The sequence below is a fragment of the Seriola dumerili genome, unplaced genomic scaffold (assembly GCF_002260705.1).
Source record: "Seriola dumerili isolate Sdu_G_001 unplaced genomic scaffold, Sdu_1.0 BDQW01002425.1, whole genome shotgun sequence".
NCBI lineage: Eukaryota > Metazoa > Chordata > Actinopteri > Carangiformes > Carangidae > Seriola > Seriola dumerili.
Window position 1 is genome coordinate 44198 of NW_019176680.1, and position 27965 is coordinate 72162.

At 41.9% G+C, this 27965-nt stretch overlaps 1 protein-coding gene across 6 annotated transcripts; it reads left to right on the plus strand.

Moving 5' to 3' along the window:
• Positions 1-493: 493 nt before the first annotated feature.
• On the plus strand, positions 494-27965 carry LOC111239371 (far upstream element-binding protein 3-like). 6 transcript variants are annotated; one of them, XM_022769235.1, is made up of 19 exons: positions 494-668; positions 9217-9325; positions 12365-12398; positions 12629-12678; positions 14034-14105; positions 15090-15147; positions 15235-15397; positions 15547-15645; positions 16768-16869; positions 16955-17057; positions 18280-18380; positions 18489-18627; positions 21107-21267; positions 21743-21813; positions 22573-22658; positions 23682-23749; positions 24330-24402; positions 25851-25948; positions 27878-27965. In XM_022769235.1, the coding sequence occupies exons 1-19, from the start codon at positions 576-578 to the stop codon at positions 27884-27886; spliced, it is 1689 nt and encodes a 562-aa protein (XP_022624956.1). In that variant the 5' UTR covers positions 494-575; the 3' UTR covers positions 27887-27965. The 6 variants fall into 6 exon arrangements, with proteins under 6 accessions (XP_022624956.1, XP_022624958.1, XP_022624957.1 ...); XM_022769237.1 differs by having other exon boundaries at positions 12632-12678; XM_022769236.1 differs by having other exon boundaries at positions 12368-12398.

A 27965-nucleotide genomic window follows, 5' to 3' on the forward strand; every position in this document is an offset into this window, starting at 1 on the left:
TTTCTATTTCACAACTTTTGAAAAATGTCAGACTGTTGCCATGGCGACTCGTAGAAATTTGAATCGTCCATTTTTGGGTTTTATGGAGTTATTGAAGTGCATCAATTTCAATATATTTATATGTGTTTTAATTTCTGGTTAGATTTCAGGTTTTTATTTATTATTCTATTTCATTTTTGTAGTCATATTTTGAGAAATAACAATATTTTACTGTGTTTTTAAATGGTTTCACTGTTAGAACTGGTGAAGGTTTATAATCCAAAATCTGTTCAACATAAAAATTAAAAAATACAAACAACAGAGCTCCGCTAACCGCTGTCGTATAAATGACGTACCTATAACTGAAGCAATTTACAAAAACACACGTTCAATAAACGGCGAATACTTAATGGATTCGTGTTTTAAAAAACACGGTATTGTATTTTCCCAACAGGTCTACTTCCTTGTGGTTCCTGAAAAAGCCCTAAGAGTGAGACCTCCTGCCTCTATGTGCTCTCTGACGGCAGCTTCAGCTCAGCTAGCAGCCCGAGCTAATCCGGCTAACAGCTAACGGCTAACGGCTAGCTAGTGGCGCTATGATGGCGGAGCTGGTGCAGGGACAGGCCTCGATGAACCAGCCGGGGCTGAAGTCAGACGGCCTGGCCGATGTTTTACAGAGGGCCCGGCAGGTAACAATCCACTGGGGCTCAGCACACACTCGTTCCGGGCCGAACCGGGCCGTTTAGATCGAGCCAAAGCACTTTTATTCGATTTCTCCCGTGTTGTGCTGCTGCTGCTCCGAACTTATGCTCCGTCAACACACACTCACAAACACACTAGCATGCTAACTAGCTCGGAAAGCTGTTCGGAGTTGGACTTGTGGCCGGTTTTGCACACTTTGTCCGGGCTGACACGATCCGGGAGTTAGTTTAGGGGCACTTTGTGGAGCTGTCACCCGGAGGGAGCGCAGTGGGACCGGGGTGGGTGGGGGGTGGAGGGGTGGGAGCAGGACAGAAGTTTGGCCACACGTGTCACTGAGGCAGCAGACAGACAACCTGTTGGGCTGCGGGACAGAAACACGGTGGAAACGGTGAGGACTTTAATCAGCCACTAACTGTCCTCTACGGGCCGGGGGGGTTCACTGAAATGAGTGCGTGCACACTGTGTTAAAGTCTCATCCGCTTTGCAGCAGTTAATATGAGAGTTGGACCCCCCCTCCGCCACCCCCTCCCCTCCCCTTCCCTTCCCTTATAGGCTGCTGTTTACTGTAAGTTGGTTAGAAAGTAGGCTGGCGTTATGCAACAGCCTCAGAACCATATACAGCGAGGGGAGGTGTGTCTGCTTCCTATAGACAGACAGACAGTCAGTCAGACAGACAGTCATACAGACAGTCAGTCAGGACGTTGAACCACTTCACTGTGTGTGTGTATGTGTGTGTGTGTGTGTGTGTGTGTGTGTGTGTGTGTTTGTGTGGGAACCAGCAGCATGTTCCTGTGCACACACTCCCTGATAAACTGGATCCATCTCTGTGCTGAAGTTTGTTTCATGCAAACAAGACTGGATCAACAGCCGGGCGCCGTGGGCAGCCGCCCCAGGTTCCTCCTCACAGGTCCAAATAATGTGATTAATCGTACGGTTGTCAGAAACTTGTTCTCCACCCTGTGGTCCTGGTGTTGTAGAGGGACTGGTTTTAAGATTTGGACAGTTTTAGTTCATATTGTGGTCGTTTGCCGAGAGTTGTGTCTTATCACAACTTTGTTTGATTTTTTTTCTGTGTTGAGTCGTTAACAGACAGAAAACCTCAGGTAAGGTCGTATTATTCTGTCCCAGGTGAACTGTGAGGCTGAAACCAAGGATTTATTTCATCATAAAAACATCTGACAGTTATTTTTCTTTAATAATCCACTGATTGTTCAGTGAATAAATTATAGTGAAAAAGGCCTGATTATTTAAGTTTACACTCAAACGTCTTGTTTTGTCTGAAACACAAATATCGTGAGTTCACTGTCGGAGAGAAAAAAACAAATACTCACATTTGACAAACTGGCACCAGTGAATTCGACAAAGAGTAATTTTATTTATGAAAGTTGTGACGGCGTGTACAGTGGGGGTTGATAGGGGCGCTCAGGAGGGAAATCCGGCCCTTCGTTCTCTGTCATTCAGTTAATACCATGTTCAGTTCAGGTGTATGTGTGACGCTTTGAAGAAACTGCTCACTATTTAAAACTGAATTAAACTCCTTTTAAAAGTCTAAAATTACTGAATTCACATCCCTTTAAAAAAAGGCCTTAGAAACCATCAAAACATGTTAAATGTAATTGACAAAAGTCTCAACATGTTTTCTGTCCTGCTGCTGACAGAAGAGTTTAACTCTCACCCTCAGGTTCATCCAAGTGTTGATTTAAAAAAAAAAAAACTTAAATTATTTATGTTTTAATTGGTTAATCCACCAGTTGTCTGCTCCCTGAGTCCAGACATGCCCCCCTTCCTACATATTAGACTCAAAGAGACACAAAATGTCTGTTTGTGGTCGTTTTGTCTCTTTTTGTTCGATTTGTCTCTTTGTTAATTTTGTCTCTTTGTGGTAGTTTTGTTTCTTTGTCTCTTTGTGGTCGATTTGTCTCTTTGTGGCAATTTGTCTCTTTGTGGTCGATTTGTCTCTTTGTGGCAATTTGTCTCTTTGTGGTCGATTTGTCTCTTTGTGGCAATTTGTCTCTTTGTGGTCGATTTGTCTCTTTGTGGCAATTTGTCTCTTTGTGGTCGATTTGTCTCTTTGTGGCAATTTGTCTCTTTGTGGTCGATTTGTCTCTTTGTGGCAATTTGTCTCTTTGTGGTCGATTTGTCTCTTTGTGGCAATTTGTCTCTTTGTGGTCGATTTGTCTCTTTGTGGCAATTTGTCTCTTTGTGGTCGATTTGTCTCTTTGTGGCAATTTGTCTCTTTGTGGTCGATTTGTCTCTTTGTGGCAATTTGTCTCTTTGTGGTCGATTTGTCTCTTTGTGGCAATTTGTCTCTTTGTGGTCGTTCTGTCTCTTTATTGTCGTTTTGTCTCTTTGTGGTAATTTTGTCTCTTTTTGGTTGTTTTGTCTCTTTGTGGTAATTTATCTATTTGTGGTAATTTTGTCTTTTTGTGGTAGTTTTGTCTCTTTGTGGTCGTTTTGTCTCTTTGTGGTAATTTGTCTCTGTGGTCATTTTGTCTCTTTGTGGTCGTTTTGTTTCTTTGTCTCTTTGTGGTTGTTTTGTCTCTCTGTGGTAATTTGTCTCTCTGTGGTAATTTGTCTCTTTGTGGTAATTTTGTCTCTTTGTGGTTTTGTCTCTTTATTGTCGTTTTGTCTCTTTGTGGTAATTTGTCTCTTTGTGGTCGTTTTGTCTCTTCGTGGTAATTTGTCTCTTTGTGGTCGTTTTGTCTCTTTGTGGTCGTTTTGTCTCTTTATTGTCGTTTTGTCTCTTTGTGGTCGTTTTGTCTCTTTGTGGTAATTTGTCTCTTTATGGTAATTTTGTCTTTTTGTGGTCGTTTTGTCTTATTATTGTCGTTTTGTCTCTTTGTGGTTGTTTAGTCTCTTCTTGGTAATTTGTCTCTTTGTGGTCGTTTTGTCTCTTTGTGGTAATTTGTCTCTTTGTAGTAATTTGTCTCATTGTGGTAATTTTGTCTCTTTGTGGTCGTTTTGTCTCTTTATTGTCGTTTTGTCTCTTTGTGGTCGTTTTGTCTCTTTATTGTTGTTTTGTCTCTTTGTGGTCGTTTGGTCACTTTGTGGTAATTTGTCTCTTGGTCGTTTTGTCTTTGTGGTCATTTTGTCTCTTTGTGGTAATTTGTCTCTTTGTAGTAATTTGTCTCTTTGTGGTCGTTTTATCTCTTTGTGGTCATTTTGTCTCTTTATGGTAATATTGTCTTTTTTGTTGTCATGTCTCTTTGTGGTAATTTTGTCTCTTTGTGGTCGTTTTGTCTCTTTATTGTCATTTTGTCTCTTTGTGGTAATTTGTTTCTTCTTGGTCATTTTGTCTTTTTGTGGTCATTTTGTCTCTTTGTGGTCGTTTTGTCTCTTTGTGGTAGTTTTGTCTCTTTGTGGTCGTTTTGTCTCTTTGTAGTCGTTTTGTCTCTTTATTGTCATTGGTCATTTTGTCTTTTTGTGGTCATTTTGTCTCTTTGTGGTCGTTTTGTCTCTTTGTGGTAATTTGTCTCTTCTTGGTTGTTTTGTCTCTTTGTGGTCATTTTGTCTCTTTGTGGTCGTTTTGTCTCTTTGTGGTAGTTTTGTCTCTTTGTGGTCGTTTTGTCTCTTTGTGGTCATTTTGTCTCTTTATGGTAATTTTGTCTCTTTATGGTAATTTTGTCTCTTGGTGGTAATTTTTTCTCTTTGTGGTAATTTTTTGTCTTTGTGGTAATTTTGTCTCTTTGTGGTAATTTTGTCTCTTTGTGGTAATTTTGTCTCTTTATGGTAATTTTGTCTCTTTGTGGTAATTTTTTGTCTTTGTGGTAATTTTGTCTCTTTGTGGTAATTTTGTCTCTTTGTCTCTTTGTGGTCGTTTTGTCTCTTTGTGATTGTACGGGTAGGGACACAGAGATGAGCTACATGTAATTAGCTGGCGTTATGTCCTGGATCTTTTTGTGGCGTATTTTGTTTATTACCTGTTTGACATTGTTTGTAACTCTGTGTTATTGCCGCCTCTGAAAGTAGAATCAATTGTCTTGAGTAATGGCTCCAAGGTCTCATTGACCTTGACCTTTGACCTTTAAAATCAACCAAAATCTAATCAGTTCGTCCTTGAGTCCAGGTGAATGTTTGAGCCAAATTTTAAAAAAGTTCTGTCAAGATGTTACTGAGATATCGTGTCCACGGAAATGAGACAGGCGGACAACCTGAAAACAAAATGGCTGCTGCTCTGACTGTCGCCAGCGTGGAGGAATAAACAGACATTTGAATCTCTATCAGGCTCCTGGTGAATTAAAAACCCTGATGCTGATACACAGTAATGGTAGCTAAAGCAGCGGTGCTAGCTGTAGCCTGTTACAGCTGTTGCTGTTGTGTAATATTTGATCAGCAGGACGTCACGTCTCATCAGACAGCAGTGAGAGCTGCTGAATATTCACACGATAATAAAGTCTGTAAGTTTGTGTCCACTACAGCACAAACGCAGTGAGCATTGAAAGCTGTGCTGCGGTCGAAAAGTAGTTCCTAACTGAGTGAAATTAAGTGTCTTAGCGGCAGCCATGATCAGAGCGGAGGACTTGTCTCCTTCAGCAGAGGAAACCCTGGAGCTTCCTTTACCAAAGGAAAGGAGAAAATGACGTCCCACAATTCCTTGCTGCAGCAACATTTAAAGTGAAGCACCACTGTAGTTTCACCACCTGTGTCCCTCTGAAGGATCCTGTCTGATCACGTCTGGATGTCCGACCCTGTTCACCGACGTCCGTCCCATAGATCTGAATGCAGATGTCACTTTGGTCTCTGTTGCTATGGAAACACCAGCTGAGCATCTCTGACCTCTCTTTCAGAGTCACTCAGGTCATTTTCCTCTTGATACAGAAACAGGATCAACTGGACCTCATCTGTATTTTCATATCTGCCCCAGTGCATGATGGGATGTCAACTGCTCCACTGTACCACCTGTGTGGAAGCATCTGCAGCTCATTTATTCAGGTGTTTCCTTTCATTTGTGACTCATCAGGATGCGCATGATTTCAACTAGTGACTATTTTAATTATTGATTAATCTGATAATTATTTAGTTTGATTGATTGCTTAATCACTTGGTCGATGAAATGTCAATAAATTGTGGAAAAAAATGTCCATCAGCTTCCCAGAACCCAAGCTGACGTCCTCGGTTTACTGAGAAATCTGACATGTGTTTGAGTTCAAATGATTAATCGATTATCAAGATAGTTATCAATTAATAATCAATTTATAATAATAATAATAATAATCTTTATTCATAGATCACTTTTCAAAAACGTTCACGTTGCAAAGTGCTCGACAAAGACGACAAAAAATCTAAATATCGAATCCCATGGCCATCTTGTATCAATGACATGGTTAAAGCAATAATTGATTAGGGCTGGGTGATTAATCTGTTGTTTTCAATTACTATTTTGTCTGCCAATGATTATGAAAACAAGATAGTGGAGATAAAACAATTATATTCTGTTTTGCAACAATAATTGATTAATTAAATTTTTTTATTTGTTTTTCCGTTGGATTGTATTTAAAGTCCAAGTGCGTCGTGAGTCAGTGACTGATCTTGTTGAATAATCGTGATCTCAATATTGATCAAAATAGGTGCTGTGTGTGTGTGTGTGTGTGTGTGTGTGTGTGTGGTGTGTGGTGTGTGTGTGGTGTGATGGTGTGTGTGTGGTGTTTGTGTGTGTGTGTGTGTGTGTTGAGGGCAGCAGGTATCTTCACTGGGTTCACTGCTGCTCTTTTCTCTGCTTCTCTTTATCATGAAGTCATTCAAGGTTACCTGTGTGTGTGTGTGTGTGTGTGTATGTGTGTGTGTTGGCAGTGTTTTGAAGTGTGCTCTTCAGTCAAGGTGAGGTCAGCTTGCAGCTAAAAGCTAATAGCTGTGAACAAGCTGTTCACTCTGATGTCAGAGGACTGGACCTTCACCGTAAAATCCACCTAAAAACATGAGTCTGTGTTGTCGGTCAGTCAATTGGCAACACTTTTGACAATTGATTAATCGTCAATTTTGTTTTCAAGGAAAACTAGTTCCACTTCCGTCCGACCGTCCGCCTCATTCTCGGGGACACGATATCTCAGTGACGCTTTGAAGGAACTATTTCACATTTGGTAGAAACATTCACTTGGACTCAAGGATGAACTGATTAGATTTTGGTGGCTAAAGGTCAAAGGTTAAGATCAATGTGACGTTACAAAACACTTTTTAACCGTAACTCGAGACTTCACAGCAATTATGACAAAATTTCACACAAATGGTTCATATTTAATATTTCCCTGACTCTGGATAAACAGGAAGTGACCTGGAACTAGTCTGAGTGGAGGAGGACGTGATTCTAGTTTGTCATATATGATAATTAATGAATGACCTCACCTTCAGCTCTGGAAAACTATAACAAAATTACAACAGCCAACAATTCAGCAATTAATTGAGAAAATAACCCGCAGAGTAATCAATAATATTATAACATAACATTATTTCTACCATAAGACAGGTTGTATCCATCTTGCTAAACACTGTGTATTTTATGTGTCATTCAGAGAAAACACAGTTAAACACTGAACGTTTGTTTGTATTTATTAGTCATGAAGTTATGAAACATATCTATCAGGCTGAATCTGCAGCAGCTGCTTGCTCCAACACGACTGTGCAGAGTTCTGCAGCCAAATAAGGAACCTTATTAGGAAGGTTCCTGTTAAAGAACAAGGAGGGAGGAAGAAGCAGTTTGTTTAGACTGAACTGAGCTCTGCTGGAACATCAACAACACAAACCTCTGACACTAACTGTCCTCTGAGTCGTCCTGACAGATAGACCTGCTGCACTCTGAACATCCTCCTGTTAGGTTTTGTTGTTTACTTAATCACACACATTAGAAAACTCATCTTTCACTTTTGTTTTCATAGTGAATTCAGGTCAAATGGCTCCAGTCACATGACTTGGACTGAAAATATATTTTAGAATGTGTTAATTATTTGTCATTTATTTATTTTATTATAAAACATTAAATTCTGTAAAGGTGCAGGATCAGTTTAACACTCTAAACACAAAGTCTAGGAGTCGGGCTTGACTTGGGACTTGATTCTGGTCGTATAAGTCTTGATGTGGGACTTGACTTAAGAAATATTGGCTTTGACCTGGGACTTGGTACTCGTGTTACTTGAATCTAGGCTCAATTGGTCAAGGTTTGGGATTAGACTCTAGTCCTGTTGGTTTCACCTAGGGGTGGGAGATATGGCAAAAATATCATATCACGATTTTTTAAAAATAAAATCACGATTTCGATTTTATCACGATCTTAAATTGGAAAAAGAAAAACAGACAATTTAGACCAAAGAACCTTTCTTAACAGATTTTATTTCAAATAGTCGCAGTTTTGCCTGCATGTGCAAACAACGTAAAGTTTAAGGTAAACAACAACAACATTCTGGTTCGTCGTGTTACCATCCGACGTGCGAACGGTTTCTGTGCAAACTTTGCCGATTACATTTGCTTGCGCTTGATCAGTTGCAGAAAATCCAAACCAATTCCATATAATGGAGGTGGAATTTGTTTTAGCGACCAACTCCGTTTGGCTTTCAGCCATCGCTCTCCATGTGCTACCGCTACACACACAAACAAGGAGGCGGGTAGGAAAGCGCGTCACTGCCCGTAATTCGCTATGATTGGTCGGTCAGGTTGAAGACGTCAATACGTCTGGTGCGTCGGTGCGTCAGCATAGAACTGCAATTTATAGAATGTGCCCTAGACGATCCCACGATCTCTGCAGTTTGAAAGATCGTCTTCACGTTGTAATCCTTCACGATCTAATATCGTCATATCGCCCACCCCTAGTTTCACCTGAGGGCTTCAGACTCGTTGGCCTCAGCTTGGAGCATGAATTGGGACTTGTAAGTCTTTACTTGGTGCTTCATTTCAGACTTGCTGGTCTCTGTGGGATTTGACTTTGTACTTTCCGTCTTGTCTTGGACCTTGACTTTGCACTTGTTGGTCTTGACTTGGAACCTGACCTGGGGACTTAGAACCTGTACTTGATTTGATAGTTTCAACTATGGATTTGACTTGGGACTTTCAGACTTGTTAATCTCGACTTCACTATGGTCACTTTGGATTTAGAACTTGGCACTTGACCTTAGACTTGTTTGTTTCAACTTAAGACTTGTTGGTCATATTGTGGAACTTGACTTTGGGACTACTTCAGACTCACTGGTCATGACTCAGGACTTGACTTGGATCTCATTTGTGTCAACCTAGGACTTGATTTTGGGGCAGCTTGGTCTTGACTTGGAACTCGATCTGTTGTCTTTGTTGTCTTATTTCTTCAGGTAGGGTTGGGCTGGTGTAAAAATGTTCAAACTGGTTCGGTATTGACAGTATACTGGATTTTACCATAGAAGCTGTTTTTTAGTTTGCCAGAGTCTTTTACAATCATAAAAGACAGACGTTGTCCCACCAATGAAATCTCTGTTGCTACTGTGTCATACTATGTTTCTGCTGGGTTGGTACTGAGCTCCTTATCCAGTTTGTTCGAACATCCAGGTGTTGACAGCTGTTTTTCTGTCTGTTTTTCAGATGGTGGGTAAGATGGGTGGTGAAGCCATGTCCCACCTCAACAGCTCCTCAGGAAGTGTCGAGCCTTCGCTGTACTACCCTGGCCAGAAACGACCAGGAGAGGACGGAGGTGAGGAGGGGAGGTGGAGGATCAGAAATATCCAAGAAGGATGTTTTCACTTAAACTTTAATGTTTTTACTTGAGCCACAATATTTCACCTGAACTAGAACCTTTTCACCCAACTATCTACCAGCTGGTCCAGAACTTTCTACTAGGCCGGAACCGACCACCTAACATAGAATCTTCTACCTGACCTGGATCCTGCTCCCTGACTTGGAACCTTCTATATAACTAGAACTATGAACTTAAGTTATAACCTTCCACCTGTCCTTGCAGCTTTACACATAATCTGAAACCTTTAACCTGAGCGGGAACTTTTTCACTTTACCTAGAACCTATTCACCTGATCAGGAACCTCATGGAACCTTTCATCTGACCTACAACCTTTAGCCTGGGCTAAACCCTTCCACATGACCTAGAACCTTGTAGCTGAGGAGAACCTTTAACTGAGTTTCTCGCCTTAGCTGGAACGTTTCACCTAACCTTGAATCTTTTTATCTTACGAACAACCTCCCACAGGATCAAGAACCTTTAACCTGTCCTAGGATGTCTTGAACTGACTGAGAATCTCCTAGAGAATCTCTGGCAGTGACGAGACACAAGTGCAGAAAGCGTATAAACCACCGAGTTTAATTTAGGCATGTCATCAAATTCAAATGTTTCAAACGTTTTATCTGAGACCTGATGTTGTCGCATGAAATCCTTGCTTACCGAAACAAAGCAAACATATAAGGAAACATTTCCTCACAGGTGGACCAATGTTGTGTTTCACTCTATTTAGAACTTCATCAGAGCGACTCTCAAGGTCTCTGAGACTGAAAGCTCTAAACAAAGTGAAAAATTGTTTATATCCAAATGTGTGGAAACCTCCACATTCAGTCTGGGCTCTGAAGGTGTTGAACCTGCTCACTGTAAACATGAGCAGTTTCACTTCAGTAAAAGCAGCCTGACAGCTTCCTAATATTTCCCTGTATCTAAAGGATAATCTATGAATCCGACTTATTACCAACATGTAGAGTGAGACAAACCCTCACAGGGCAGCTTTAAATGAAATAAACATTTAAATGTGTTTAATAGAATACTTTCTAAATATGGAACATTTGAACAATACCAGCTCATCAACTTCCCTGGAAGCACTGACCCTGAACTGAATGACAAGTCTCCCGGCTGTTGTCACTTTTGTGTTGACTAATTAAGATCGCCTTATCTCAGAAATAAGATTACCCCCAACCCCCCACCCTACCCCCCATCACTGCCACCATCCTTCTAACACACATCACTTTAGTGCCTGAATATGTTTTAATACACCCCATCCTTTTGATTTTAAAAATTAAAGACTGAACCATTGAAGCTGATTAGCAGCTTTCAGTTGGTTTAGAAGAAAAAACAGCTGCATGTAAAAAACACTTTTTATTACTTTAAATGTGATTTCATCCAAGATGCATTCTTGATGCACTTAAGCAGTTGATACAGTGTAATGAAGCAAAAACCTATTCATCTACACTTTCAAAGAGCGTGAAAATAAAACTACGTGTTCATTAGTGTAATCACTTTCATGTTCTCACGTGTTTCACTCACCCATTTCTTCTCAGAACACCTGCAATTTAACCATAGAACAAATAATAAAGTAATAAAGATATTTTAAAAATCAAATCTGAAATCCAAAATTAAATCTAAATGTTTGACTCATCCAGCAGCTGAACACTCTCCTGACCTTCTGTCTACAATGGAAATCAAATATTTTTCACAAGGTTGGTTCCGACACTGTTTTAGGAGTTCCCACTGATGTGTCACCTGCAGGTTGGACACAGTTTATGAGCCAACACAAAACAATTCACACGATGTTTTGAAGTCTGTATCTGATGCGAGGATCCAAATTGTCACCGCGGTCTTCTTCTCCAGTTGTGTGGCCGTGCACAAATGTTTACCTCCTTTGTTTAGCAGTGGCTGCAGTTATATATCAAATCAAATGTGTAATGTTATATGCAAAGATTAACTAGCCCTTGTTCATCAGTGAATGATACAAAGACAACGTCCACCAGTCTTGACTTGTTGCACACATCCATAATGTCCTCTCAGGTCTGGTGGCTGTTACAGTAGAGACAAAAGCCACAGATTTCCTTTTGTTGTTGTCAGTGTGAACGCACATGCAATGAAAATAGCAAGTTTGAATTCGGAAGTTCATGAGACACAGCAACAGTCTTTTATTGTTTTGGTCGTTTCTTTTAATTTCTGTCAGACCAGGCACAGGAAGTGCACGCTGCCTCCCACCGGTTAAAAACAAAAACAGTGCATTTATGATTCTGCAGAACAGAGAGGTTCAGGAGATCCTTTGTTCCACTGACATCAGCCTATACAACACCTCAGCCAAAGGAAGCGGACTAATTTGATTATTATTGTTCACTTATCGTTAACTGTCCACAATGAGCTAATGGACACATGAATTTCAAATTTAGAAAGTATCTAACAGAAATGACGTACGTGTTTAAAGTGGGGAAGTGAGATCTGATCATAGGCGGTCACCTGTGTGGAGAGGTTTGAACAGGGCCTAAGGCTACGTCCACACTACTACATTTTCGTTGTAAAACCAATCCAATCCGAATGTCCACATGACTTGGTTTTCAAAAAACTCTGCTGGATCCATTTTATTTTGAAAATTTTGGCTGTCATCAGCCTGGACTACCAGTGGTGAATACAACATGATAATGAATGACAGAGTTACTGACCTTGTTGTCTTTGCTAGCAGCTGTTGTTCACTTACATTCTCTGTTTTAATGCTACAACTGTCTCTGCTGTTCCTCCTTCAGAGGATTTTGTATTTTTTGTGTTTGTCTGGACGGAGATCAGCAGTATGGATGTAGCCTAAGATTTGAGGACAATAAGAAACATATAGAATAAAGCTGGATGCAGCTGCAGCTACAAAATAAAACCATGTCCTGTTTTCTCCTGTGTTGATGTTGCAGCGACACTTTGGTCAGTAGCTCCACCAGATCAGCAGCACTGCAGTCAAAGGTGCATTCATGTCTAATCTGTGTCTCTGTCTCTCAGTAGGTAACCAGCTAGCAGCCATGGGGCATCAAAGGTACGGGCAGCAGTTCATATTGATTAAATACACACACATACACACAGATAATGACATTCAGCATCATACTCTTGTTTGCAAATAGACATCAGTGTGTGTGTCGGGGTGTAACAGTAGATAAGTGTTATAGATCTGTCCTCCTACAGTCCACATCAACATAATCACTTATTGACACGCACACACTGTGGGACCGAGATATTAATGTGTGTGTCTTTGTGTTTGTGTTGCAGCAGGGTAATCACAGAGGATTACAAGGTCCCCGACAGGATGGTGGGCTTCAGTGAGTATGACCTCTGACCTTTCAGGCAGTCCTGCTGGTCCCGTGTCTCAGGGTTTCATTGTCCAGTCAGATTTAGGTTTTTAACTGAGCTGATGAAGAGAACAAGTCTGGACCAGAACAATGATCCAGTCTTCGTGTCTTTAATGTTTATTTGAATCAAGATCTGACCTTGAACCTTTAGCTCTTTCCAACCAAGTGGTCCTGGTATCAAACCATATCTGGTATCAATCTGACTTTCACCTGACCTAAAAATATTTCACTTGACATAGATCCTTTAACCTATGCCAGAACCTTTTTGTTGCCAAAATCCAAATTATTTGCACCTGATCTAGAACCTTCCACCATTCAGAACATTTAAGTTTACGTAGAACCTCCCATCTGAACATTTAGCTTACCCTAAAACCTTTTCTTCAAACCTTGAACCCTCTCACCTGATCCAGAACCTTCCACCTAATCTTAAAACTTTGACCTGAGCTAGAACCTCTCCACCTGATCTAAGAACTTCCATATGACCTAGAGCCTTTACATTTGACCTAAAACTTGTTGAGCTGATCTAGAACTGTCCTGTGTCCTGAACTTTTAACTTGACCCAGAACTGTGTCACTTTGTGTAGATCCTTTAACCTATGCCCAAACCTTTTTTTGTTGCCAAAATCCAAAGCATTTACACCTGATCTAGAACCTTCCACAAACCAGAACATTTTAGATTTAAGTAGAACCTCTCATTTGAACCTTTAGCTTACCCTAGAACGTTTACTTCAAACCTTGAACCTTTTCACCTGATCCAGAACCTTCCACCTAATCTTAAACCTTTAACCTGAGGTAGAACTTTAGCATCTGATCTAGAACCTTCTATCTGACTCTTAATATTTTAAAGGAGCTATATGTAAGTTTTGCTATTTCTGCATAGCTAATGTTAGCATTGACAGCTGTTTACTTACCAGTTTGGAAGACATTGCGATTCACTTTCCGATACCGAGTCACTGTAGTGTCCAGTCTGTCCTGAAGAAACTCTCATATTGTAAATGCAACAATGGCTGAAGCTCTTGCCTAGACTGGTAAGTAAACAGCTGCTAATGCTTACAAATGGCTCCTTTAAGCTAAGCTAGAACCTTCCACTTAACTTATAACTGTGTCCCTGACTCAGAGCACTGACCTCTCACCTGACCAATATCTTTTTATCTCAGCACTTTTTCACCCTAACTCTTCTCCCTGATATAGAACAGGTTCAGATTACCTGGCTCCTCTCAGCTCATCCACTTGACTTGAACATGCAGACACCTCGATGAAGGTGCTGGTTGTTAAAGGAGTATGATGAAATGTCTTGTAAATTACTCTCCTCTCCTCCTCCTTCAGTCATTGGTAGAGGAGGAGAACAGATCACCAGGATCCAGTTGGAGTCCGGCTGCAAGATCCAGATCGCTGCTGGTGAGACCATCTGTTCACCTCTTGTTCATCCGCTGTAGAATTTAACATCTTTAATTCGACTGAGTTAAGGCGTCCATGGTTCACTTTGGTCTCACAGTTGAAGTGTGGATAGAAACAGAACTGTGCAGAAGTTTGAGGCAACAAAAAAAACTGAGGATGTTTTCAAAAACATTTTTATTTCTCAGTGAACTTTATCGAAACTGCAGTTAAGACAAAAAACCTAAATCAGATCAGTATTTACTGTGATTTGAATTTGAGTATAGTGGTGGAAACTCCCTACCTTTTGAAGAGTCCGACTGCCTGTCTGTTCCTCCATTATTTATATTCCTTTAGTCCGGAAGTGTCCACACATGAAAGATCAAAAGGATTTTTCATCAAAGTATTCCAGGTTATGAGTACTGTCACGCAAAGTCTTTGCAGACTGTCAAGGGACTTGATTCACAGCACTTCTCATCACATTTCTGCCTTTACCCTTCTTCTGGCTGCCTGACATTGGGTACGCTTGTTTTCCTGCTCCAGTCCAGCTTGTGAAGGTGGAACAGGCTTATCATGTCCTTGTTCAGAGCCGAAGCCATAACAGCCACAATGTTTGTTTACAGCGAGACATCGGCGGAGCGTGTAGTTACGGTGGTAGTAGCCGGCAAGCTTCAGAGGGAGGACGGTGGCCTTAAAGAGCCCTGAACTCTAACAAAGCATTTTAGACAGAGGGTCAATAGAGAACAGTATGAGACGCACAGAAGAAGAAACACAATGTCTTTTCAGAACATTAAAGCACCAAGAATAAAATGATGAAAACTAAAAAATGGCCATGATAGGTCCTCTTTAAGGTAATTGCTCTCTCCTTCTCTGATTGTGCTGTTGTTCTAAAAGTGATCAGCTGTTCTCAGTCGAGGCTACAAACAGTCAGGAAACATGAAGTAGATGTCAGATGTAGACAGATGTTGGCTCACCTGTGTAACCTCCCTTCTGTATGTGTGTGTGCAGACAGCGGTGGTCTGATGGAGCGGCCGTGTTCTCTGACGGGAACTCCGGAGAGCATCGAGTAGGTTTCACTTCACCTCCTCCTTACCTCCACCTGTGTGTTTGTGTGTATCTGCATGTGTGTTTTTACCTGTTGGTGTGTTTACAGGCAGGCGAAGCGGCTGCTGGTCCAGATCGTGGACCGCTGTAGAAACGGCCCTGGTTTCCACAGCGATGGAGAGGGCGGCGCTTCGGTGCAGGAGATGCTGATCCCTGCCAGTAAGGTGGGGCTGGTGATTGGCCGAGGAGGAGACACCATCAAGCAGCTGCAGGTACAGAACGCAGCAGTGTGACGCGAGCACACACACGAAGTATCTATTCAAGTTCTTCTGATGAACGTGTGTGTGTGTGTGTGTGTGTGTGTGTGTGTGTGTGTGTGTGTGTGTGTGTGTGTGTGTGTGTGTGTGTGTGTGTGTGTCAGGAGCGAGCAGGAGTGAAGATGATGATGATCCAGGACGGTCCGATGCCGACAGGAGCCGACAAACCTCTTCGTATCTCTGGAGACCCGTACAAAGTGCAGGTACCAACCGCTTTAATAAGATCCTGGTGTGTTTCTACACCCTGGCTGGAGTTTGAATCCCACAAAAATTAACTTTTTATAATCTCAGATGTATTACTGAATCCTTTTATCAGTCTTCAAATCACTGAATGGACACGCGCCTGAATACGTAGGATATGATGTTAAGGTAAACTTCTGCTGGACACCTCAGGTGCTCTGAGACTGTCCTGAGCTCAACGAAACATGAGAGGCAGCGTTCTGCAGTGAGGTCTGAGGACGACACAACCGCCACTTACTTTTAATAGAAATCTAAAGTCTTATTATTTTAGCTTAGCCTTCCCTTAAACCTCATACTTTTTATTCTGTCTACTCTCTTCAGTCATCTATCTATGTTGTCCTATTTCAATTGATAATACTGCTTTTTTTTTTTTTTTTTTTGTTGTGTTTGTTTTGTTTGTTTTTTTTGTTATTCCTCCCGCGCCGGTGATAGTCAGAGCCGCCATATTGTTTTTCAGGTTGTACGTCCATACGTCTCATTCCCGTGGACACAATATCTCAGTTACACATTAACGGAACAGATTTGGTACAAACATTTATTTGGTCCAAAGGATGAACTGATTAGACTTGGTCTGGTCAAAGGTCAAAGGTCAGTGTGACCTCACTAGTGTTTAGTGAGGATTATGACAAAATTTGACACAAATATTTGATATTTCCTCTGACTCTGGATAAACAGGGATGTAACGAGGAACTAGTCTGAGTGGAGGAGGAGGAGATTCTAGTTATTAAGTTCTTTGTGTTTATATGAAATATAAAGTTTCATTTCAAAGTCTCAGTCGTTTCACTGTGGTGTCTATCAAACCGGAGGAAGTACTGACTTTGTCGGGGACTATTTTCAGCGGCGGATTAATCCACATTTGGTGTGGAGCGCTAAGGCTCAGAGGAGTCTGACACATCACAGTTCTGTTAGTGGAGACGTTCACTGTCGGTTTCAGAAGAAAAACACAGAATGTCATCAGATTTATGTTTTAACCATAAAACCTTCAAACTCTGGAGGGCGGGAACATTTTGTCGTCACATCTTCAAACACACACAAGTTACGCACAAACACACACAGCACGTGACGTGACTCTGTCCCTCCTGCAGGCAGCCAGGGAGCTGGTGTTGGAGGTGATCAGGGAGAAGGACGGAGATTTCAGGTCTGGACGCAACGACTTCAGCGCCCGACTGGGAGGAACCAGCCTGGACGTACGAGACAAACACACACACACACGCACACACACTCTAAGATCCACTATATCAGTATTAGAAGGTTCTTCCTGTCTTTCTCCAGGTTCCAGTTCCCAGGTTTGCTGTTGGTATCGTGATCGGCAGAAATGGAGAAATGATCAAGAAGATCCAGAACGATGCGGGGGTCCGAATCCAGTTTAAAGCAGGTCTGTTTATCCAGTTCAAAACTAGTCTGCTCAAACTAATATAATCCATATTAAAGCAGCTCTGTTTACACCAGAATAATCCAGTTTAAACCATTAACCTCATTATATTCTAGTTAAGAACAACTCTACTACACCAGTACAGTCCAGTTTAAAACAGATGTACAACAGTACATCCATGTAATGCTGGTCTGCTTGAGCCACTAAAATCAGGTTGAAATTTAGTCTGTTTACACCAACATAATCCACTTCAAACAGGTCTGTTAACATCAGTATACAGTGTTTCCTCTAGGATTTTTTCAGCAGTGGGGGGGCATGCTCTCGGGGGGGGACGGACTGGTCTACCTCTTCTCCGGTAATTCGCTGCCTTATTCCTCACGACTGCACTTCTGACCTGGTGCCTGACGTGACGTCACTTTCAAGGCCGCGCTCTCGCGAGTAATTAACTCCAATAGGATCCCCCAACCCCCACCCCCCCCCCCCCCCGCTGTTGCGCTCATCATCACAGGCTGTGCTGTGAAGGTGGAGAGATGTGGCGGTGGTGCATTTGCAGGCTGCCACTGCTAAATGAATGTAGAGGAAACACTGGTATATTCCAGTTTAAATCTAGTATACTACTAGTATAATCCATATTAAAATCGGTCTCTTTACACCAGTCTAATCCAGATTAGAACTGGTTTCTGTATACCAGGATGATCCAGAATAAAACTGGTGTTATTCCACCAATATAATTCAGTTTTAGATGTTGGTGTACACCAGTATAATCTGGTTTAAATCTTGTTTTACCACAGATCAAGTATACACTTAAGGTCAGTCTGTTTACACTGCTGTGATCCAGATTAAAACAGTCTAGTGACATCTGTATGAGCCAAATTAGAGCAGGTCTGTTTATTCTGTATAATGTAATCTAGTTTACCCCCGTTAGATCCAGTTTTAAACTGTAGATTAAAACTGTTGTGTGTACCATCATAATCCAGATTAAAATTAATCTATTTATACCAGAATAATCCATTTTGAAACAATTTAAATGTGATCTAGTCTGAAACCTGTCTACAGCAGCAGATTACACTGTAGTCTAGATTAACTCTGGTCAATTTAGTCCAGTTTAATCCAGATTAAAGCAGGTCTGTTTATATATTAGATCCAGTTCGCAGTGTAATCCAGTTTAAAATCGATGAATGTGTTTGTTTATTCAGTTTAAATTATTGGTCTCTCTGTCATCCAGATGATGGCATCAGTCCGGAGCGTGTTGCCATGGTGATAGGACAGCCAGACCGCTGTCAGCACGCAGTCCACCTCATCAATGAGCTCATCCAGACCGCACAGGTAGTACACACACACACACACACACACACACACACACACACACACACACACACACACACACACAGATGACCTTCACTATGAACCGCTGTCATTCCTCTGTTGTTGCAGGAGCGTGATGGTTTCGGCTCAGCCCTGCGGGGCGGGAGGGTCAGAGGTCGTGGTGATTGGACTATGGGCTCTCCTGGTCCCCTACAGGAAGTGACCTACACCATCCCTGCTGACAAGTGTGGCCTGGTCATCGGCAAAGGTAGGAGGAGAAATCAGTTTCCCTCTGCAGCTGCAGGAAGTTTTCACTCAACACAGTGTTTCTAGACTGAGATTCAACTGGTTGATAAAGAGCAGACAGACTTTCTAATGTAGAAACAGTTTGACAACACACACTGAGTCCTCCTGCAGAGAGCACTGTAAGGAACTCCTCCTCCTGCTCCTCCTGCTCCTCCTGCAGAGATAGCTCCTCACTAGAGTGACCAGCCTCAGGAAGCATCTGATGAGCTTATCGTCAGTCTTTCGGACTGATTTATCGATCATTAGACGGCAGTAGGATTATTATGTCTCTTCCTCTGTTCAGAGACCAGCAGAGTGTTGAACACTTTAAAGACAGGTGTGTTGGTCGGCCGTTCTCTATGACGTTGACAGTTGAGCTTGGACTTGGACACAGTTACAGACTCTGGTTTCCTCTGAGGAGTAGATGATGCATCTTTCTTCCATTTGGATCTTTCAAGTTAACGTGAGGATTCACATGTAGAAACCGTGAGACTTGGTGTTCCTGTCTTTCATGAAATGAGCCACAGTCCGTCTGGCTTGTAGCCTGCAGCTCAGGTTTTATCATCTTATACACCAAAGTCTCTGCTACAATAACAAGGTGTAGCTGAGATTGAGTTTTATGTCAAGTTATCACAAGCAGCGTCATCACAGCTTCCTCTCCAACAGGAAGCCGTCCTTCAGAGTAAAAGTGTCACAAAAATAAGAATAAAAGTTAGACTAGTGGATCCAGATAAAGAGACACAGTGGAGACATGAGGTCTGCTCTGTGATTGGAGGAGAGCCGACAAATGCATATTGATTAATCATATTGATAATATATTGTGACTCTTGTGAGTATGAGGATCATGATGGAAGCAGCTGCTGCTTCACCTCACAAAAATAAAATTCACTAATTCATCAATTTATTCCTGAACTGCTTCAAAATAAAACTGAATTAGTGTTTTTAATGATGAAAGAAGCTGAACTGGAAAGGCCCTGCTAAAATATCATCAGTGTTTTCATCCATTCAGAGAATTAAACTGAAGGTAGAGCTGAGGATTCACTTCTGTTCACGTCTAAAGACGTCAACCTCATTCTCTATCTGCAGGAAACGGCTGAGAGAACCCTCAGTAACCTCACTTAAAACCCTCTCAAACCATTCACGTGTGTGTGTGTGTGTGTGTGTGTGTGTGTGTGTGTGTGTGTGTGTGTGTGTGTGTGTGTGTGTGTGTGTGTGTGTGTGTTTGTGTGTTGGAGGTCAAGAGGGTCGAGCAGCAGCTTCCAAAATAAAAGCAGCAATGCAAAAAAGATGTCAAGTACCCAATGTTTAGACACCATATGGTCTCTTTGTGTGTGTGTGTGTGGGTGTGTGTGTGTGTGTGTGTGTGTGTGTGTGTGTGTGTGTGTGTGTGTGTGTGTGTCCTAATGGGGAGCAAAATGAGGCAGAATGTCTGAGGTCCTGGTTAGACTCGTCTGTCCACAATGAATGGAAGTCATTGCGACATCCTAACAAGGATAGCTGCGCAGACGCGTGTGTGTCTCATTAGAGCCTGTTGCTCTAAAGTCTCATTAAACTAAATGTTTTAATTTGACAACATCAGATCCAGTTAGAAAAGAAAGATTGACTCTGAGCAGAAACAACATTAGACGACAGGAAGAGGATGAAGCTCCACAGTCGGAGCACGGATCCTCCAACAAGGGACAGACGTTCACTCACTTTTTTACTGCAGTTAAAGTACTGGGGTACTTGATTTTAAACATACTGAAGTACTCAACTGACTCAAACAACTGACTGATGACTGAGTGACTGATGACTGAGTGACTTCAGCCCTTCATAGAAATGTAGTGGAGTCAAAAGAACAATATTTGTCTTGAAGTGTAGAGGAGGAAAAGTCACAAGTTTCAAATAAATAAACTCAAGTAAAGAACAGATACATGAAAAGTACAGAACTGAAGTAAATGCACTTAGTTACTGTCCACCTCTGTAAATAGATAAGATTAATAATGTTAATGATAGATGACAGGAACAACTAGATGCTGACAACTTCTCAGCTTTGCTGCTAAAAATTAAACTTTACATCAAATAAATAATTAGCTTTATATATTTCCAGAACACACTGCAGATGAAAATGATTAATATTGAATGTGATGTCTTAAATAAATAAATGAAGTGTGCAGAGTAAGGAGATTTATTCAGAGGGTGAAAACCTTCAGATCGACTGTTTCTCATCTCATAAAAGGTCTATTAACGGTCTCTTCATTTGGTTAACAAAGAGTTAATGACCTCAGGATATTCTGCTGAGGAGGAGGAGGAGGAGGAGGAGGAGTGATGTGTTCACTGATCAGCAGCTGGTTACATCACTTCATTTCTCTGGCTGTTGTCTCCTTGTGATCGTGTTAATAAAGTTAATATTCAGATGAAACAGTGTCAACAATGTTTGTGTGTGTGTGTATGTGTGTGTGTGTGTGTGTACACACATGTAGGAGGGGAGACCATTAAGAGTATTAACCAGCAGTCTGGAGCCCATGTGGAGCTGCAGAGGAACCCTCCCCCCTCCACCGACCCCAACACCCGGGTCTTCACCATCAGAGGCACGGCCCAGCAGATGGACCTGGCCCGCCAGCTCATAGACGACAAGATCGGGGTACGCAAAACAAACACACCTCAATAAAATGATAACACACACACGGCCCTGCCCAGGTTAAGGTAAATGAAAAGTCCAGACTCGTCATCTCTGACTCCGAGTCTTGAACCTGAACCGTCGAGTCTCATTCTGACGGTTTGGTTTCTGAACATTTTAAATTTTACTTTTCACAAAATGACAGTTAATAAAACAATAACACGATATTCACAAAACTTTGTGCTAAAAATACAGTGATTCCTCCAGCTGTGCACGTTTGGCTGCTGTCACCAAACTCCACTCAAAAAACATGAAATTAAAATCTGTCTGATTCATTCACAAAAACACACCCAGCTAAAATTAAATGTAGCTCTCAGAGTCATTATACTGAGGTGCAATATATTAAAATGTTTAATCAGTGTTTCCCCGGCAACATGCAAACAACACCTCACTATGTTTAAGGTGGAATGTGCTAAATATCCGTCTCCTCTCCCTTCAGGGTTCAGGTATAATGAGTAATGGAGGATTTGGCTTCAGTCCCTTCACCCAGGGCCCAGCTGCACACCAGAAGTAAGACACACACACACACACAAATATCCCTAATATGATCTTACAGGCTTGTGTCTATGAGAGATCGTCTTGGTCTCATCACCACCTGTCTGGAAACACCTTCGGTCCTCAAACACACCACCTAAATCTTGTAATGTAATGTAAGGCTGCCTGACCTGTTGACGTGCTCTTATTTGTTGGTTTGTTGTTGTCGCAGATTCTGTCAGAATATTGATGCAGACAGTTTCAATTCCAAAGATTTCAGGTCAGAGTAAATGAATCAGTAGATATTAGTAATGATTGATGTTACTGCACTCTCTGATCTACAGTTGACCCTGCAGCACTTTTTATTTTGTCAACTTAATGAATAGAGAATAATTAAAGAGTAATTGTGTCACGTTCAAAAGTTTTGGCAGCCTCCTTCTTCTAAAACACTCAGAGCTTCATTAACTCGTTAGGCCTTAATTGACCTGTTAGGACCTGTCAGTGCTTGTCACTAAGTGAAGCAGAGGAGGCTGTAACAGATATGAGAGCAGCTCCAGGCTGACAGATGTTAAACCAGCTGTTTGAGCAGGACAGACTGAAACATCTCAGGACCTGAGGTGATGTACAGGAAGAGGCCGAAGGAGCTGCACAAAGTGTTTACAGGCTGGGGGGGGGGGGGGCCTGGTGCCAAGACGTTTGCATACAGCTGTACTGTTCATGTAAACCCACTGTGTGTTTGTGTAACTGTTCACTGGGAATGTGTTTCACTGAGATGTGTGTGTTGTGTGTGTGTAGCTGTGGCAGTGGTCAGACCTTCCTGACTGGTGTTTGGGGAAACACCTACCAGACCAGCTGGCAGAACCCTGGACAACAAGACCCTGGTAACACACACACACACACACACACACACACACACACACACTCACTCTCGACAACATGTTGTGTGTCTGAATTAAGGATCTTAGGTTCTGATAGTCAGTTATATATAGGATCCAGTTCTATGTAGGATCCAGTTCCATGTAGGAACCAGTTCCATGTAGGATCCAGTTCCATGTAGGATCCAGTTCCATGTAGGAACCAGTTCTATGTAGTTCCACATATGATCCAGTTCCCCATATGATCCAGTTCCATGAAGGATCCAGTTCTATGTAGTTCCACATATGATCCAGTTCCATGTAGGAACCAGTTCTATGTAGGATCCAGTTCCATGTAGGAACCAGTTCTATCTAGTTCCCCATATGATCCAGTTCCATGAAGGATCCAGTTCCACATATGATCCAATTCCATGTAGGAACCAGTTCTATGTAGTTCCACATATGATCCAGTTCCATGTAGGAACCAGTCTCTCTGACATCACAGACATCAGCTGAGTAATCTGATATCATAAACAAATGTGACATAAACTCAAAGTCAATGAAACAGCTGTGAATCGTCATGGTTACAGGGGGAACCATGAGTCGTGTGTTTAAATCTTTATCCACCATCCATCATGTTAAAGTAAGAACTGGTGTCACCGTTGATAACCACCAGTTCCTCTTCAGGTGACGTTCAAAGGCTCCTGCTGTGAAACATCAGACGTTTGGATGATGAAGAAGAGTTAGTGTTGTTTCTAGAGGACATCTGTTGTGTCTGAGCACTTTTACTTTGAAAAACTTTTACTGAACATTTTCAGTGCAGGACTTTTACTTTGACAGTGTGGTATTTGTACTTTTACTTTGACACAGTGAAGCCCTGAGACAGTTATCACTCAACCGCAGCACCTACACATACATACACACTGCTGCACGCACACACACACACGTAAACACACACTGGGTTTTTTTGAGTCCAGCGTTTAAGACTCTCTTTGTGTGTGTGTGCGTGCGTGCGTGTGTGTGTGTGTGCGCGTGTGTGTGTGTGTGTAGGTCACAATATGGCTCAGACAGGACAGATGGACTACTCTAAAGCATGGGAGCAGTACTATAAGAAGCTAGGCAAGTCCACACACATACACGCACGCACGCACGCACGCACGCACACACACACACACACACACACAGGCAGTACGCAGGTCATAGTGATGTTAGAGCAGGTTTATCGTGTCTCTGAGGTTCCACTTCCTGGTTACGTAGGAGCGTCATCTTGAGTCGGTCCGGCCTGAGTTACATGTCTCAACACGGAGGGTTTCTGTAGTTCAGTTAAACAGCTGGAGTGGAGACTGCACAGATGTTTGCTGTCGTGTTGTGTGTTATATTTCCCTGAAGGTTGTCTCCTTTTTATAGCGGCAGCCATTTTGTTTTTAGGTTGTCTGTCTGTCCGTCTCATTCTCGTGGACAGGATGTCTCGGTAACACCGTGACGGAACTTCTTCACATTTGGAACAAACATTCACCTGGACTCAAAGAGGAACTGATTAGATTTTGATTAACTGTGCAGCTCTAGTTACATGTTGCATGGTGGAGATGTTCACTGTCAGACTAACTGTGTGTGTGTGTGTGTGTGTGTGTGTGTGTGTGTGTGTGTGTGTGTGTGTGTGTGTGTGTGTGTGTGTGTGTGTGTGTGTGTGTGTGTGTGGGTCAGCAGAACCAGCCTCAGAGCTTGATGACAGACTACAGTAAGGCCTGGGAGGACTACTACAAGAAACAGAGTACGACACCTGACTGTCTGTGTTTCTGTCTGTAACTTATTTCCTTTATTTTACCAGGAAGTCCCATTGACATAAAAACAAAAAAAAAATCCACAAAAGAGAGATGTACGCCACACAGACACACCACATATTAAAATACTGCATAAAACATAAAATACCACATGAGGGAACAGTAACGACCCACAGTCATAAAGCGATAAACAGCTGACAACACAAGAAATGACATTTATATAACTAAGGAAAGACTAATTATTACCAGTTTTCTGAGCTTTTCATTCAACAGTAGTTCAACACAAACGATAACTGCTGTGTCAGCTACTTCATCACTGATGCTCTAATCGTCTAGTCTCAGCTTTCTGATCGTTACTGAGAAATCACGTTGTATTTGTGAGTGTGCTGAGCTGTCTGAGCTCTGAGCGACAGTCCGGCCTCAGATCCAGATTATCCTCTGGTTCTGCTCCAAACTGAACAAACTCAAACTCATTGATCCACATCATTTAAACGTCTGATTGTTTCACATCAACATCCAAACGTTATGTCCTGAGGAGTTGACTCTTCACACTCTCACAATGATCAGGAAAGTGATTTTAAAAACTCCAAAGTGTGATGAGTTCTTCCTGCACCAGGACTCGTCCCTCCACCAGGTTCACTGCCCCCCCCCCCGCGACAGAATAATAATGTTCACTTCAGTGTATTTTAGAAGAAGAGTCAATATTATTCCATCTGGTTTTAACACATGAGAGGAGGTGCAAGGACTGAGCACAGCCCCCAATAGATGCACCAACAGGGGAGGTGTCCCTGCTGCCTGAGAGACGAAACCCAGGACAACAAAAACTCTTTATTACTTCCCACTCATTAAACCTGTTGCTGTGACCTTAGATGATGATCAGCTCCTCTGGATCCAACAGCTGGATTCAACAGCTGGACAGTCAGAGGACGTCACACTGGAGAGATTCAGGGTCAAATAAACGCTTGTATGAAGTCAGACGAAACATCAATATTAATAACAACTTTAATTATATAAGTTTTCTTAACAAAGTTACAAAGTGCTTTACAAGAAAGTGAAACCACATTAAAGAAAAGCACCTGAGATAAATATAATGAAGCATAAGAAATCAAAACACCAACATTATCATAGAAGATCTGACCGTGAGTGAAAAGAATGAAATATTTTAAAACAGCTCAGTGTTTATCTGTTTACTGCTCTGGTTCACTCTCATCCAGCTGTTCTCAGAAACATCTGTAAACATCTGTCCTCTTCTTATGTTATGTTAGAGCGGGAACACTGGACTGAGACTCATCAGGTGACACGTGGATCATCAGCTGGATGTGCAGAGAAACAGCTGTTTGATCACATGTTCATCCTCCAGCTGCTGATGTGTCGCTGTGCGTTCACTGCGACAGGGTCAGCGGGACGTTGTGATGATGGTTGGTGTTGTGTGTTGCAGGTCAGTCGTCTCAGCAGAGTTCGGTGCCAGACTACACTGCAGCGTTAGCAGAATACTACAGACAGCAGCCCTACCTGTGGAACCCCGCCCAGATACAGGTAACACACCTGAACCACCTGACCTGCAGTTCACCTGCAGGTTCCTGGTTCTGGTTCCTTTACAGAGTCCCTGAGATGGGATGTTCTGCTGATCCAGGGCGGGTAGGGAGTAACGACTGGTCAAAGGTCAAGGTCACTGTGACCTTAGAAACTACTTTGACTCTCTCTGACTGGATAAACAGGATGTAACCTGGAACTAGTTTGAGTGGAGGAGGAGGAGACTGAAGGATCTTGTGTTGCAGTCTCTATAAAGCTTGTGATTTATTCCCTAAATGCAACATTCACCTGATTCTAAACTAATGAAGCTAAATCTGAAGTTTCTATCAGCACGTTCAGAACCTTTGTTTGAGCTGATCTAGAACCTTCCACGAATCAGAACATAGAACCTGGAACCTTTCCACCCACCAGAACCTCTAACCTGAATGTTTATACCGGGGTTATAGTAATAACTACACAGGGACCTAGACCTTCCCTCTTAGGACACATTCTCTTTTTTAAATTGGTTAAGTTCTCCATCAGCTTTGGGCCATGTCACTTGATGAATTATATAATTGTCATATGTAGCTGGGGAGGTGACGTGAAGCGATCATGCTGCAGTGGAAACTCAGGTACAGGTGTGAGGTGGGATGAATCCACGGAGTCGTCGTCATGAAGCTTTCACTCTGGTGGAAGTGAAGCAGTAAAACACATCAGTGTCGGTTGTCTCTTGGCCACAGGCTCTCTCTCTCTCTCTCTCCTGTCAGACTGTTGAAGGTCACAGTCAGTTTTTGTCAGACTCACAGCTGTGACACATTTTCTCTGTGAAGACGTCGAGGTTCATTTAAAGACGTCGCAGCAGAAACAGCTGCAGGTTAAACTCTCCGTCCTGACTGACGCTGCAGCAGGTAACTGCAGTGATCTTTCACATGTGGATACAAGCACCAGCATTGGTATGTTTTTCCCATTAGCCATTTGAAATGTTTAAATTTCATGATGGCCGCCATTTCTGGCTTCAGAAACACATGTTTTACCTCAGACATTTATCCCCAGGACAGATTTCAGTGATTTTCTTCTTTTTCTTTAGACTTTGAGGACGTCAAAGTCACAACTCTTAAACTTCCTCAGAGCTTCATTTGTGCAACTTCCAATATTTCATGTGAAAAACAAATAAAACACAATGTATTTATAAACCATTTATTATGAATGAAGAACCAAAAGAAAAGACAGTCTACTTGTTTACTTGTCTTAACATTAGCTCGCTAGGCTAAAATGCTAGCGCTAGGCTAGATGGAGAGCTTTTTTGTAAGTAATATTTTTTTGTGGAAATATATTTTCATTAAATTTTTTTACAGTGTACTAAATTCACCTTCTCCACTGTTGAAATGTTTGATTTGACACCCGGATCCTTACAGGGTCACTGTTTGCAAGACTAGATTATTTCCCATCATCCTCCTGGTGGAAATTTACAGGAAGAAAAACAGTTTTCCAGACTTCTGCTCTTTGGAATTCATCATCATTATTATTACATAAAGTTAGGAACTCATCGCGGTCTGATGTATTTATGATTTCCTGTTTTATTTTGAAATTATTTTCCTTGCCTCCCATGTATTTAATGGCAGCCTCACACCAAACCACTCCCTCCCTGCTATCAGCTGTTTGGAGCTGGTGCTCCGCCTCCATGAGAAAATATCGTCTTACATTTTGGCCAATCTGATAAACGTCATTAAATTAACGTCATCAGTAATTAATTATTTTTGTTGATAAAGAATTTAGCATTTAGAATAATGACGTTACTTAAATATTCTAGAGCGCCATCATTTGTCTCATGATAGTGAGAAATGTTTGAAGGAGTGCAGAGAGTTAACAGTGAGACTCGTGTTTCTCTTCAGCTCAAACACAAAGCTCTCGTCTGTACTGTCTGGTTGATGATGTCATTTCCTGTCTCTCTAGGATCACTAGAGGCTCCTCCCTCGCCAGTGAAGGCCTCGGATGGTCGTCGATGGCAACCGAAATCGGGGGTTTCCTAGCAACGCTCCAC